Source organism: Chenopodium quinoa, unplaced genomic scaffold, assembly GCF_001683475.1.
Source record: "Chenopodium quinoa cultivar QQ74 unplaced genomic scaffold, ASM168347v1, whole genome shotgun sequence".
Lineage (NCBI taxonomy): Eukaryota > Viridiplantae > Streptophyta > Magnoliopsida > Caryophyllales > Amaranthaceae > Chenopodium > Chenopodium quinoa.
The window spans coordinates 2,898,335-2,914,304 of NW_018742770.1; the positions used below are offsets into that span (position 1 = coordinate 2,898,335).

At 35.0% G+C, this 15,970-nt stretch overlaps 2 protein-coding genes across 2 annotated transcripts; both read right to left on the minus strand.

The window, feature by feature from the left end:
• Window positions 1–2,678: 2,678 nt before the first annotated feature.
• On the minus strand, window positions 2,679–6,718 carry LOC110724713 (probable LRR receptor-like serine/threonine-protein kinase At4g36180). The gene has a single exon (XM_021904163.1). The coding sequence runs from the start codon at window positions 6,390–6,392 to the stop codon at window positions 3,018–3,020; it is 3,375 nt and encodes a 1,124-aa protein (XP_021759855.1). The 5' UTR covers window positions 6,393–6,718; the 3' UTR covers window positions 2,679–3,017.
• Window positions 6,719–7,984: 1,266 nt separating this feature from the next.
• LOC110724714 (tyrosine--tRNA ligase 1, cytoplasmic-like) lies at window positions 7,985–13,168 on the minus strand. The gene is made up of 10 exons (XM_021904164.1): window positions 12,970–13,168; window positions 12,739–12,886; window positions 11,400–11,689; window positions 11,215–11,311; window positions 9,132–9,237; window positions 8,935–9,017; window positions 8,696–8,841; window positions 8,499–8,604; window positions 8,352–8,411; window positions 7,985–8,264 (listed from the first exon to the last, which is right to left on the minus strand). The coding sequence occupies exons 1-10, from the start codon at window positions 13,068–13,070 to the stop codon at window positions 8,244–8,246; spliced, it is 1,158 nt and encodes a 385-aa protein (XP_021759856.1). The 5' UTR covers window positions 13,071–13,168; the 3' UTR covers window positions 7,985–8,243.
• Window positions 13,169–15,970: the final 2,802 nt, after the last annotated feature.

Consider the following 15,970-nt stretch of genomic DNA (forward strand, 5'->3'; position numbering starts at 1 on the left):
TATTTTATGTTAAGATATTATTTAGAGAATATATATCTTTAGAATTTATGATTATGGTAGTATATCTTTTAGGAATATTGTTTCATATCTTATGTTCGTAGGTTTTGTATAAATACTTTACCTATTAATGAATAATAATCTAGTCATTCGATTCTCTCTTTCCCTTAATTTATCAATATCTCATATGTCTAACAGTTTCTTTTATTTATTTATTTACTAGATGAAACCCGTGCGATGTACGGTTTATTAGTATTTTTTTAAAAAAAATATTTTTCATATTTATGCGATTAAAATTGTTATTATATTAGTTTTAAAATATTAGATAAAATTCCTATCTCAAAAGATATATTTTTTATTTAATTAATTTAAACTTTAAAATCTCATTCGTCAATTTTGCTTACGTGGCATTTGAATTATTTAATTGTAAAAGAAATTAATAATTTCTTATTTAATTGGATACAACTTAAATTTATAATCCTACATGACGCGCTAAGAAACTTAAATCCTACGTGACTCTCTAAAAACTCGGGGAAAAACTCCCCTTTATATATATAATATTAGATTTTATTTTATTTTCAAAATTTTTAAATAAATTATTTATACGTTATGATATTTTCTTTTCCAGTTTGACAATTATATTCCATATATATCCAAATGAAATATTTTTACATATCTTTTATATACCTTATACGGTGAATTTTGTAATATTATTATCAAAATTATTTAATAACTTTGCAATACACGGGATTTTAACCTGCTTTTATTTAACAAGCAAAAAAAAAAAAAAAAAAAAAAAAAAAAAAGCCATGAGACCATAAACTTGTCATATACTTTGACTAGCCTTGGACATAACTCATCAAAGCCCACATGAGTCGTAATTTCAGGTGGCCTCGTAAATACAGGCATGTTGGCAGAATTGTACAGTTGTACGGACCAAGATGGTTCAAAACACATGGTATGTAGACTGTGTAGTCCAAGCCCATTTGATTGGCACAATACAACGAAGTTGGTCCTGTGCATTTTCAGCACTTGTCGCTAATTATCGGCCCAGAAATACAGTAACGTGCATCTCTTAATAATCCACGCATCATTTAATAAGTTATGGTCCACTTGGTTTATTTTACCATAACTCACAGTCTCAGACCAAGTACCCACCAAGTGTTCCCCATTTATCTTGCGTATACTACCTCCATCCCTAATTTTTACTTTTACACTAGCTATATTGAGTGGGTTGCTAGATTTGTTCGTAGTTTAGTATTTACTACCTCTGTTAATGGTTATCTGTAAATTTGGGGTATTAGTTGTGAGATATAAAAAACTTTAAAGTTATATATAACCATTAACAGAGGCAATAGCATGTGAGTCTCTATATGAGATAGAGAGTATTAAACAAGGGCAATCAGTTTATTAGGACGGGAAAAAATGGGGCAATCTTTTAGGGCTAGGGATGGAGACGAGTTTTAGGTATGTGCTCTATGTTTATAAGTGTTTTCTTTAAGAGTCGAATACATTTAAGCGAAAAATGTACATATTGTGAAATAAAAGAGTAAAGTTCAAAGCCGAGGCTACAAATGCTAATTGTGAAATTGTCCAAGCGTAACTTTGTAAAGTTGGACCCTAAAATCATTTTTGTAATGATATAAGTATTCTCTCTATTTTATATAAGTAAATATCAAATTTTGGGACCCTTTTCATTTAGAGACTCGTGTAATCGATCACCTTACACATGTTTAGAACCACCACTGGTAAAATTATAGGGAAAAGATAAAAGCTGAAAGCTGATTGTGTTAGCTGATTGTATTAATTGATTTGACTAACCTATTTTATTAGCTTATTGTAGAAAAGTGTTTGGTAAATAGTTGATCGTTTAAAACTGATTGATTATGTGAAATGACCAATAAGCTAATCGTGGGGTAAGTAGTTTATAAGAATTGAATAAGCTAATTGAAAAAGCTCATAAAAGAAGCTTTTTGAAAAAGAGCTTGTTTAGTGGAATAAGCTCTTTAATTAGCTTATTTAGTAGTCAATAAACTAATATTAGTCAAATAAGCTAATTTTGCTCAAATAAACTAGTTACCAAACACAGTTACAACCATTAACATGTCACAATCTAAAAAAACAAAAGAATTCTGAACTTTTTTTAAAAAGCGTAGGTAGTATTTGACTATAGGTGCATGCCAATAATTTCTTTTGAATCAATGTTGCATTATTATTAAGAAGAGGACAACTTATGATTTTATGAGAGCAGGACAAGTTGCTACCAAACCAATTATGAGGACAACAGAAGTACTGCTTATTTATTTATGTACTCAGCTGCAGCTTTCTGGTAACAATTTCGTTGCTTTCAAAACATATACTCATACAGTCATACTATACTATGGGCCTTTAAATTTCCCACCAAATTCTCATAAATTAGGCACATTTTTATAATTTAATGCTGCCAAATGTAACAAAGAAAGAGTTTGATAAATATATAGACAAATATTCTAACTAATTCTAAATATTCTCTAATATATAGACAAATATTCTAAATAATAAATTAGCAGGAGAAAGAAAAAAAGCAAAATTTCCACTAATTCTAGATTTAACTATTATGCCTTTTTAGAAGATAATTATCAATTAATAATTCACTTTGGGGCCTACGATTGATTTGAATTTGAATTGAAGTTGATATAAAGTTTTGATTTGAATCCAATGAATATTATCTTGCTTGTGAATGCAGACATCGACTTTAAAAAAAGGAGCATTGCAACCCCAGCAAATGAACACAAAAGTCTTGCGCATGCTACAATGACTAAATAAAATTAACAACTGTAATCTGTTGCAACGCAAACACGGGTTTTTCAAATCGAACCCGGATTCGACACTAAAATGAGCTGAACTAAACTACTTAGAATTCGAGGCACAACCTAACAAACAAATCAATAGCACCAATACATTGTGTTAAAACAAAAAAAAATTAACATGTTTAAGAAAACTAAACTGGTTGGCAGCAGGGTGTCTACTCTCTTACAGTCTTACCCAGCCGGGGAAGGGAGACGAGTCGGATCCGCTGAGGAAGGGATATCAGGCCCCACCCGACAACCCTCAAGCATAAAGACGATATCTCCCATTAACGGTCTATCACTTGGATCGACTGCAGTGCAGAGGAGACCAACTTTGATACCAAGTAAAAACTCCTCCCACTCGGATGATTCAGGGTCAAGTTCGAGATAACCCAGGGCTAGTAACTCGGAAATTTGACCCTTTTGCAGCTGTTTCTTGACCCACTTCACAATATCCTCATCCTGCTCAAACATAATTGGCTTTTTTCCTGTCAATATCTCTAACAAAACAATCCCAAAACTATACACATCCCCTTCTTTGGTAACTTGACCTGTTGACATTACTTCCGGGGCTACATAACCAAGTGTTCCTATTGATGGAGTTGATGTCGAGGCTTCAATTGGTGTTGCAAATGTCAGCCTATCTAGTCCAAATTCTGACAAATGTGCTTCAAAATCAGCATCAAATAACACATTTTGAGGCTTGATATCACCGTGAACCATTTCTGAGGTGTGCAAAAATGTGATCCCTCGAGCAATCCCAAGGGCAATCAAATGCCTCATCGGCCAATTTAGAACATGCCCATCATGGTGTGATGCTTCTTGAAGGAGAGTAGCCAAGTTTCCATTAGGCATGTAATCGTAGACTAGGAGCCTTATATCTGGTGGACCTGCATAATACCCCCTTAAAACAGTGAGGTTCCTGTGCTTCACTTTCCCGAGCATCTCAGCCTCCTTCTTGAAGACTCGATTTTCAAGGAGTCCATCAGGTAATCTTCGGATAGCCAGGACCATCCCGTCATTAAAGGAGGCCTTGAATACCATTCCATATTTTCCTCTGCTTAAAACATTTTCCTCATCAAATTGCCTTGTTGCCTCTAAGGCTTCAGGCAATGTTATCTTGTTATTGAACATGACTAGCTTCGGGACACCACTTTCACTGCTGCTTCTACTTTTAGAACTTCTTGGTGTGCTAGGTTTCTTCTCCCCCCAGGTTGCCTTTTCTTTGAGCTTCTTGCGCCAACGAAGGAGCCTTATGACATAGCCACAACAACATAGTGTTAGGACGAGAATACCAGCTAGGGCTACAGCAATAAGCAATATCGACCTTTTTTTCTTTCCCACAGATGGACACACTTTCTTCAATGGAGACCCACATAGGTTGCTGTTGTTTGCAAATAATGAAGGATCATTGAAGTGAGAACCTAGGGTTTTCGGGATTTCTCCTTCAAGATGATTTGAAGACAAATTTAAGTTTTGCAAGGTGGGAATACGGGTGATATTTTCTGGAATGGAGCCACTCAGATTGTTTGATGAGACGTCCAGCGTTCTAAGGTGTAGCAAATTTGATATTGAACTTGGTATCGAACCTGATAAATGATTCGAATCCAAGGCCAAATACTGCAAATTAGAGTAATTGAATATCTCATCCTGAATACTACCATTCAAATTATTATGACCCAAATTAAGTACCTTCAAATGAGATAACCTTGATAAAGAATTCGGAATATTGCCTGCTATACGATTCCAGGCAAGTTCAAGAACTTTTAACTCTGAACAATTGCCAAGTTGTGGTTGAATGTTCCCTGATAATCGATTATCTGATAGGGAAAGGACATCCAAGGACCGGAGGAAGCCGAAAGTTACCGGAATGTCACCAGAGAGTGAATTAGAGCTAAGATTCAAGTATCTCAAACCAGCTAAACTACTAAATCCCTCAATACCATTCCCCTGTAAATTATTCTCCTGTAATGCAACAACCTCTAAATTAGGCAGCCCAAATAACTCAGCAGGCAAATTCTCTGAAATATTCTGCTTGCTCAAATCTAAAACTCTTAGCATCATCAAACTCCCAATGCTAGCCGGAATCGAACCCGAAAACCCACAATGACTCATATTCAACACCACTAAATTCTTCATATCCCCAATTCTCACAGGAATCTGCCCAGAAAATTTATTAAAACTGAGGTTCAAAGTAGTCAAATTACTGAGTTGAAGCACTTCATCTAGGACCACTCCAGTCAATTCATTTTCACTCAAATTCAATACTTCCAAACTCTGAATACTACCCACATCAATGTCAATTGATCCCACAAATCTGTTCCTCCCTAATGACAAAACCCTCAATCTATTCAAATTTTCGAAAACCCGAGGAATTCTCCCCGAAAATTGATTTCCCTCAAGATCCAGAACCCTCAACACCCTACATTGTCCTAACTGACCAGGAATTTGACCAGTTAGAGAATTATTAGCCACTCTAAGCTCCTCTAATCTCGTCAAATTCCCAAAGTTCGCGATTAGTGAACCCGTGAAGATGTTTCCAGAAAGATCTAGAATCCTCAACGTTGGGATATCCGCCACCCAACTCGGAAACTCGCCAACAATGCGATTCCCGTGAACATCTAGAATCTCCAAACCACTGTTAAAAGTACAGTCTGAACCCGGCTTTGCGACTCCTGTGAGCGCGTTGTTGCTAAGAAAAACAAATCGAAGCGACCTAGAGCTGGATACGTTACAGAACAGAGAGGCAGGGACCATGCCAAAGAGATTATTAGAGGAGAGAGAAAGTACCTCCAGCAACGGCATTGCTCCAATCGTCGCTGGAACATTGCCGGAGATGAAATTGTTCTCTGCCGAGATATGAACAAGCGAGGTACAGCTGAGGATCGCCGAAGGCAGCGTTCCCACGAGAAGGTTCGAGTCAAGCCATAAGTACTGCAGCCACTGAAGCCCACCAATGCTCGCCGGAATCTCCCCGGAGAACCTATTCGACGACAAATTAATCAGTCTGAGCTGCGACCCCTTTGAGAAATTCGCCGGGATTTGCCCGGACAGCCCATTATATGAAAGGTCCAGCACCCGGACACTACCAGCAATCCCGCCGGGTATTCTGCCCGACAGGTTGTTACCGGAGAGATTAACAACCTGGACATTCTTCATCTGAAGAATCCCCGGCGGAACATCTCCGGAAAGGGTATTATTATGAAGGTAAAGAGCTCGAAGCAGAGGCAAAGACGAAAGCGAACCCGGAATCGACCCATGAAAATAATTAGAGTGAAGGCTCAACCCCTGCAACTGCTTTAACTCCCCAAGCTCCGGCGAAATAACGCCGGAAAGCTGAAGCCGTGGAAGACGAAGGTCCTGAACTTTGCTAAAAGAACAGGTAACACCACGCCAGTCACAGGGAGCAAGTGACGTGGACGCATCCCAGCCGTCTAAAGCGCCAAGTGGGTCATTGAGATTGTTCTTGAAGGCTAGCAGTGAGTCAACCTCCGTCGCCGGAGCCGAAACGACGGAGGAAATAAAGGTGGTGAAAAAGAGGAAGACAAGAAAAATAGCCGTTGCCATAAAAAAAAGGTGGAGGAAGAAGAAAGTGGGAAAAATAATGATTAGATATAAGAAGGAAGAAGAAGATTGAAGATGTTCATAGTTTATTGTTTTTGTCTATGTTTTAGAGAACGCAATTTAGGGCAAGACTTGAGTTGTTTAGAGTGAGTAGAGTGGAGTAGTGGAGTGTTAATTGTGAAGTGTGGTTTTTTATTTAGTAATGTAATCAAGTATGTGCAGTAGCGTAGACGGACTGTCGCAATCTATTTCCCAATAATGTTCCGTATGATTCATTATTATTATACCCGTTGTTATACGGAGTACTTTCTACCGAGTATGTAGTACGTGTATCGATTATTTTATCTAAGGAATTAAATAACTTTTGGTGTAGAATTTGTTATATATGCGGGCGTATTGTACACTCAACTATTAGTTTTTGTTTTTCATTTGATGATAAAATGAAAACAATCATCAAAATAAGAACAAATACTCATGAGTGTGTGGTACAACCGAGTGGCTAAGTGTATATAACAACCTCTTGTTTTGGTGTGGTTGGTTCGGGATTTATCTATTATGAGGTTACAAACACAAAATTTTTACACTGCTAAATACGAAGTATGAGTATCTATTTATTATTATCTTAGACTACGAGCAAGTAGCAACCCTTATTTAAGGTTATAAGTGTTGAAATATAATTTCTAAATTAGTACTCTCTTCTATGTATCTTGCTCTTTTCCTTTGAAATATTGACACTAATTATAAGGTAAGAAAATTTTCTAAATTAATCTCTCTATGTATCATACTCCCTCCGTCCCCTTTTGATTGTCTCTTATGGACAAATTTTAGTCTCAAAATGTTCACCTCATTTGCTTTTTCCAACAACCATTAATATTAAATTTTTACCAAAATTCCCTCCAATTTGCAACAATATTTGTGCAAATTTCACTTTTCCGTGTTAATTTTGTTTTTCCATATACTTTTATCACTTTCTCTCTCTAATTTTTTGCATACCCAATGTCAATTTACTTTTTCAATACACTTTAACTATTCTTATTTGTGTTTATTAATTCCTGTGAAATATGCCCATAAGGGATATAATATAGTCAAACTGGATCTTATATATACAAGTATACACCCTTGCACACGTAGCAATATGTGTTACAATTGTTGTTGTATGCCGATCAATAAATCAGTTGGGCGAGTCTAGTTGTTGTTGATTTTGGGTTATTGTAGGAAATAAATCAAAATTAGTGTATTAATTATGGACTTAATTAGTATTCATTTTTTAGAATTTTTTTTTTTTTTTAAATGAAAGTTGGATTCAATTATAAAAGTTTTATTTATGTGTCGTGTAAGATATATTTGATACTCACAAAAAATGGAGTTGTTTTGAATAACTGATAAAGTTTTGAGGTTTTTGGGTAATTTTACTCACAAAAGTTAGCATACTAAAATGGAGTTGTTTTGAATAAGACATGAGTTCTCACAAACATATTTCATTACATGAGTTCTCACAATATTGATCTTAATTTTAAGATAGTGATTGGCACGGACGAAATAATAACATAAAAAACAAGAATCGGTGAATGACGGGAGATGCAAGAGACATGATGGGAAAATAACGGAGAAAATTTGAAAATCACTTTATAAAAGAGAGTTATGTGAAAAGCAGATTCCAGCCATAAAACAAAGTCAATGTACGGAATCTTGACTTTTTCACCGGAAAAGTGTTTTGTTTTTATATTTTTGTTAAATCAAGTTACTATTTGACAAAAACATTCAATACACAAACTTAACAAAAAAACAAGGTAGTTTTTGACAATTTTCCCTTGTTGGTATGATAGATGATATCAATGGCGGCCTGGTGGTTAACTACTTGGTGACCTTGTACTTCTGGAAAAATAGAAAAAGAACAAGTTAAAAACCCAATGATTTAAAAGAATCTGTAAATTATACAAAAGCCAACAAAGATGTACAAACCTTGATCTTCTTTAATAGATTTCGGGCATACTCATTGTTGACAAAATGATCTCGAACAGGCTAATAGAAATAAGAATGAAGATGTTTAAAACTCTACTATACTTGACCAATAAAAACCAATGGAGTTCTGCAAGATCAAAAATATACCTGCAGAATTTTGTTCAGTGACTTTGCTAATGCAAATTTCAAGTCCTTAGGGTGCAATGCCTCTGCTTCATAATCAGCAACTACTTCTTCAAAGGTAAGGTATGTTCTGATATTGACAGTAGAATGGCAAAGATAAATAAAATATAAGAATAGCATAGTATTTCATAATCAAGACCCAGTAATGGTGCAGGGCTTACTTAGGTCCACCATATGCAGCTTCGCGATCAATAGTAAATTCCTTGAACCATGGCAATACAATGTATTTCACATATTCTAAACATGGATTTTTCTCAACTATCTTTGGTGGACAGTAAGCTTTCTTGATCTTCAAATTAACATCAGCCTAAGAAATACAGACAGAAGATCAATAAAAAGTGCTTTTCTTTTGACTATTTAACAGTCAGTTTACATATCAAAGATCTCTCTAGTATCATACCTCCGAATCATCCATAAAAATGGCAGATGACGGATCAGACTTTGACATCTTTTCTTGCCCTTGGAGCAAGCCTGGAAGCATATCTGTGAGCCACCATCAAACAAACTAAAATAAGTCATCAGCGCAACCAATTTATGATCATAATTGACACAATCTAGCTGACACAACTTGAAAGAATACAAAGCAGAAATGCATACGGTGTGATAAAATGATAGGCTTATGCTTTCTTTTGATATCGTCACAGTACTCCCGAGCAAGCACATTGACCTTGCGCTGGTCCATGCCGAGCTGGCAAATGTCCGCCTATTCACAAAATTGTATTTAAATATCACAGTAGAAAAAAAATAGTTTTCGGTATAAAGCAATGCAAAAGGAATGTTAAGAAGGGCAATTCTTATCATAATAAGTTAATAACAAAACAAATTTAGAAAAATAGGTAAAATAATTGACATGAATTTAACATTTTACTACATGCAAAGACAGGGAAAGAAACTCAACCATAATAAACAATTCAACTCTTGATTACAAAGCCTGGTGCCAAGACAGATTACAGGGCAAAGTTACTAAAGTTGTACTCATTATGCCAATATATCAGCCAGCTATAAGTCGCAAACACGGCCTAAATAAAAATGACAAGGATGTCAACGGAAAGAAAGAGCATAAACCAAACAACAGCCAACAGGCCACCAGGTTATAAAATGGTCACCACATAAGCTAAACATATGACAAAGAGGTTCATTGTTAATAATATTGCAAAATAACATCTATTGATGTAATAGATTAACCTTAGAAAGGGCAATTTGGGAAGTTTAAGGCGCAGGTTTGTCCATGGCAGAGGTAGTGTTGGTTGTGGTGGCTTCACGCAGCAGAGGCGTGGTGACTTTTCCGGTGGTTTTACCGGCGGTGGCCCAGGTAAGTTCGCCGGTGGAGATGGTGGGAGAGGCGGCATTGTTCAAAGTAATTTTGTCAGGGACATCGATTCATCACCATCAGCGGCCGCAAGAAGGGGTGGTGATTTCGCTGGTGATCCTACCGGCAGCTGCTGTGTGGCCGGAGGTGGAGCAGGAGGCATGTTTCAAGGAGAGTGGTTATTTGGTGGGTTCTTCAAGAAGACAGAAGGAGCAGCTTTTGGAAGTTTGACTAGAAACTTCTTTGGCTTGTGGGGGAAGCCAAGTAGGGGGCATGCTAGTAAGGGCAAATTGGGTAAATCATATTGGGTGGGAGTAGTACAAAACTACTTCAGTTCACGGTTCACCCATTTTAAATTCTGCACCTCAATTAACAACAAAGGCTTCCTCTATGGGCCACCCAACTTCAAGCCCAATTTCTATTTCCATGATCCAAGTATCACAAGTCAGATAAGCCCACTTTTGGTGCCACATCCATTTCATTCCTGTTGCATACTCATCATCTGGACTAAGTTTCCTAACCCCCCATTTTTTCAACAACTCCCAGTCAGTAGCTCCCAATGTCTTCTCACAGTAGTTTCTTCACATAATTTATCAAGAGATTTCACCACGAAGGAGCTCAATCAGTTGTGGAAGCTGGGCATTAAGGATGATAGTGACTATCATTGTCGAGGCCGGGTACTAAGTGCTGATTATAAACCACCTTGAGGACAAGGTGAAAGTTAGGGGGGCGGTATTGTAATAGATTAACCTTAGAAAGGGCAATTTGGGAAGTTTAGATGGTTTTAGGTTAGTAGTCCTTACTCCTTAGTATAAATAGGAGATAATATATGCATTTAGGTTTTATGTGAATTGTGAGGAAAAATGTTGAGAGTAGTAACCTCAAGCTACTAGGAGAGTGATAACCTAAAGTTATCAAGAGAGTGATAGCCTTAAGCTATTAATCTATCCTTTTGTATCCAATTTCAGTCATTATTAATCAAAGTATCAAGCTTTTATCTCTTAATTAATCTTTAAAACAGAAAATACTAAGGCAGTCCATAACAATTGAGCACCCTGAATTTGAAAAGAGCAATGAAGGAAAGTGAATCATGTAGCATATATGAGTAAGATCAGCTCAAACAAGCATCATCTTCACATGATCACAATTTCTCAAAATATACGCTTTTTATCCTACCTTGTATTTGAGTGTCAGTGTGTGCACAAGTTCTTTTAACTCCACTCCCTATAGTACACTTTTAAGGCATAATATATATGGAACAATTTCAAGAGCTTTGTACATTTTACATTAACTTAGCTCCAATAATATCCCAGTTAACAGTACAGCTGAATAAAAGTGAGTGAATACTCTTAACAGCATAATATAGTGTACCTTCAAGAAAAAGATATCAGCGCATTGCATGCATGGATAAAAGATCTGAGCACCAGTTAAATCTTCTGGGTCTTCACGACCCATAATTTGACAGCACCTACAAGCAAAAGTTGCATGGGCCATCCATAAGCTTAATTACGAAAGTAAACTTGATAAAAAATAAATCTTATGGAAACCCCGATCACCTCTGGAGCCTTGGCAGCTTGTTCTTGGCGGCTATATCCATCACAAGAGGCCAGTACTCGTGTGCACGCTCATTGATTTCTTTGGAGGCCCACAAAAACTCAACCTTTCCTGAATCAATATCCATTCCAGCAGCCTTCCAGACTTCAATGAAATAGTTCCCAACTTCTTGTATTTTCTTGATATCACCACCCATTTTATTATTAAGTTGGGCAAACCAGTCTGCAATCCACATTCTTACTCTACAACCGGCAGATAATAACTTGTTCACATTTATTATCTTCATAGCCCCCTGAACATTAAAATAGTAACAAGACCAGAAATCCAACATTAACACAAGTCACAATCACAAACCTTGATAGCTCACAAGCCCAAATATAAAGGTAAAGGTTAGAACACTCTACAGACCGGTCACACAATATTACATCAAGTGAATGTATAGATTGAACATAACAAAGGCCAGTAAAAATGAACAAAACCCTCAGTAATCGCATCATTACTGCAGGGGACGGAACCAATATCCATGTACCCTCCCAACCTAAAGTTGGACCTCCTAGACCAATGTTGACACCTCCCCGGAAGATAGTGGAGCACCCTCACTACTCACTTACTCAGACTGGCCACAGAAACAGGAGCAACCTTCCCATGATTATGGGCCAGATCATGTTACCCTGCTTTAAAACTGGAGGCCACAATCTCACACCTTACTCTAGAACATCATTTTAACTTTAGCTGTTTATCATCATCAACAGAAGGGTTCCCTCGACTAAAACCTCTAAGGTAGCCAACATTTGTTGCCCATAACAGGGAACAACCTGGACTATCACCTCCATATTCTATACCAGAACAATTACCAACAACAAGCTTGTTCGAGTGTATTGTAAAGAATGCCTATGTTAATTAACTAGGTAAATATTTTAGACCTAGTGACTAAAGTTTAAGAAATCTCAAAATTACAACTTCTGCTTAACTAATTTCCCCTTGCAAGTTATACGATAGCTTTGCCATTATCATTTGAAATGTTAATATCAATCCATCAAATTGACAGCATAAAAAACACAACCACTCTATATGTATTAAATGTAGTCTATGTTACTCTTACTCCTCATTTCACCCCTTACATACCCGTGTTACATCCTCGACACTCCAACACTAGTCGTAACACTTGAACACGTACCCGTACCAACATCCGATACAAATCACTAACCATTCATATAACATAAATTAATCCATTTTAACCCCACCCCAACACATATAAAGTGATTCCCAGGAATCCCAGCTACAAAACAAAATAAAAACACTAAATTTCGAAAACAAATCAATAAAAAATTAGAATCAAACCTGGGCAATATGCATATGACCAGAAGGTTCAAATCCATCATAGCAAATAGGCTCAGGTTTCTTCGAAAGCAGCAACATCAGCTCAGATTCTTGAATACATTCTTCCCCAACACTCTTAATGATCTCAAATCGTTCCTCCAATGTCATCCTACATCATACAAATCAAGAAAATCCCATTAAAATGAATTCAAATTAGGAGAGAGAAAGTGAAGCAAAAGTACGGTGGATTACCCGGTGGCAGAGGATGATTCTTCGGCGGCGGGGGTAATGGAGAGAGAATCGAGTTTTTCCTCCGGCGGACATTGTTGGTCCTGAGCTTTGTCGACCTCCATTGAAGTTGGTGAGTGAAGAGATGAGAGAGAAAGATGAATTAGGGTTGTCGAAATTCAGAAGTTTTACTTGTTTAATTGTGTATTTTTTTGGGAAAAAAAATGGGGAAATTAAGAAGTTGTTTATATATGAGGTTTAGAAGGGATCTTAACCGTTCGTTTTTTAATCGATGGCTTTGATAGATGGGATTTTTAGGTGAAAGTAAGAGTTTATTCTCATTTATTGAAGTAAACTGAATTGATTGGAGTTGAAATGAACTAAATTGAAATGATTGGAGCGAAACTGATTTGAACGTGAACAGGCCAATGTAAAAAAGTCAAATTGGGATTTATAGTTAGGAAGAGGGGAAAAAAAAATCAATTATGGATAATCTAATAATGAAGGATTTCCTAAAAAAAATGAAGGATGGTTCTCTCCAAAATAAATAAATCCTTAACAAAAAGTATAAGATATCTTTTATAAATAGTGCTTGGACAATTATACCTTCAAAAAAATTTATTTACTTAATTGCCCCCATTAATATTAGTTAGCTTTTTTTTTAAACTCTTAAAAATAATGTGAAGACATTTATACCTCTAAAAACAAATCTCTTTTCACATTGTTTTCCCCTGATTAATACTACTAACATCTAAATTTTGATGTAAGATCAAATCGAAAGAACTTCTCAAATATTGCGAGATATGATGCATGCATCGCGCGCGTTAGCCACCTAGTAAATAATAAATGATAGATGTCTTTGGAAACAGTTCATATCTATTTAACTTCATGGTCATGATTAAGAATCAAGCACTGTGTTCATTTTGTTCTTATAAATGTTCATTTTCGACTATGAAATGTGACTAAACAAGAGCCTGACTATTGTCTTGTAAAAGTTCAAAACAATAGTTATAAAAGTTCTAAACAATAACCTTCTAAAAGTTCAATAGAAAATTTCAGGTAAATTAGAATTTGGTTGATAGTTATTCAATAATTATTATTGTTCAAATTTATTTATCTTAACCTTGATAATTTTGAATTTTTGACTGATACTTGTGTTTATTATGTTTTCTTTCATGTTCGTTTTTAGCACATAGATGAACATGCACAACCTTCTAAACAACCTATCCCTTTTTACTCTTTGAGGTTTTTTATTGATCCAATTTACTCCTCAATTTTGTATTATTTCCTAAGCTTAATATTGTCTTGTAGTTTTTTTTGATGAACTTTTTATGGTTTTCTATTCTCGGAGAATATATGGATGCATGAATTATTATAATTATTATTGTTGTTGTTGTTGTTGTTATATCTCAAAAACAAAAGTCATACAACCTACAATAAATTAGTGGGAAGGCGAGATACAATCTGGGCCCCCACTTATCTAGCTATAGCAAAGCCTACCCTAGTGAATATATGAGCTGCAGCACGAGCCCCAATGTCTTGCGTCGTTGAGAACCTTTGAATCCGCTTCAGCAACGCAACAACCTTATTATTATTATTATTATTGTTATTATTATTATTATTATTATTATTATTATTATTATTATTATTATTATAGAAAATAACAAAAACCGACAAAAGTCAATCGATTCACAAAAATTTAGTGGGGAGCCGAGATACAATCTATTTTTTTATTATCATTGAACATCGTTGCTAATTATAAAAAAATAAATAAAAAATAAAAAAACCTATTGAAACACTTCTTTTGTTTTTTTTTTTTAACTTGCTAATTTCTCATTTCACAATAGTAATTAATTATTTCAAGCAATGATATCTTTGATTCTTATAAAAAAAAGTGATAATATGAAATGATAATTCGAATAAAATCTAATAAGATTTTGCATGATTATATTTAAGTTTATCACAAATAATTAAATTAGTCAAAATGGTGTACATGAATATATAGTGTATTAGTAAAAGAATTACATATCCAAAACACAAAAAGTAATGTGTATCAGTTTGGGTTTTCTACCAAAATTTAATTACAATTTACATATGTCCAAAATCTTGAATTGATCCACATCACTGTGATTTGATATTACTTCCATAATTACATTTTAATCTAATATTAAGTTTTGAAATCTCTATACAAATCCTTACTATTGATTAAATTTATAATAAATTCTTTTTACCACAGAAAAAAGCGTGATCAAGAAGTTTAGAGAAAAATGGTGAGACCAAAGATGCAATTGAAAAAGTTGAATGACGAGCTATCAAGAGAACAATACTACTTGCAGAATAAATCAACTGTGGAAAAGAAAGTTGAAGAAATGAGTGTTCTTACTGGAATAGATGCGTTTTTCCTTGGATTTTCTCCTAACGGCATCCCTAGTCTTCATATGGGAAAAAATAGGCAAGCAAATATTTATCTATTCGCTGTATCATTTCATTCATAATATATATATAATGTTTTATATTTAATTAATTTAAACTGAAAAATCTCATTCGCTTTACGTATCATTTAAATTATTTAATTTTATATAAAATTAATAATCTCATATTTAATTGAATGCCACTAAAGGAGCGCTGAAAAAATTAAATCCTATATGGCTATCTAAAAACTCGGGAAAAAACTCCACTAAGCATAAAGTATTTTAATTTATTGAGGAAAGTCTTAGGGATTTGAATAGTTCTTGGAATCAAAGTCGTTCATCAATTTATGAAACACGCTATACATTTGATTAAGATGCAATCATTTTTTTTTGTATCATTTCATAAAAATTTATCACCGTTACATACTTACAAAAAAATTCATATACAATTAGATATAATTGTGGATTTTTGAAACAATAATAAAATGAAATGATCTGATATTTATTTTTTGACGCCATTCATGTTCTTAGATTTCGATTTTATAAGATTTAATTAAATGATGAGTCGTGTAGTAGGCGCGCTGTAGAAAACACTGATACTTGAAAAATGACAT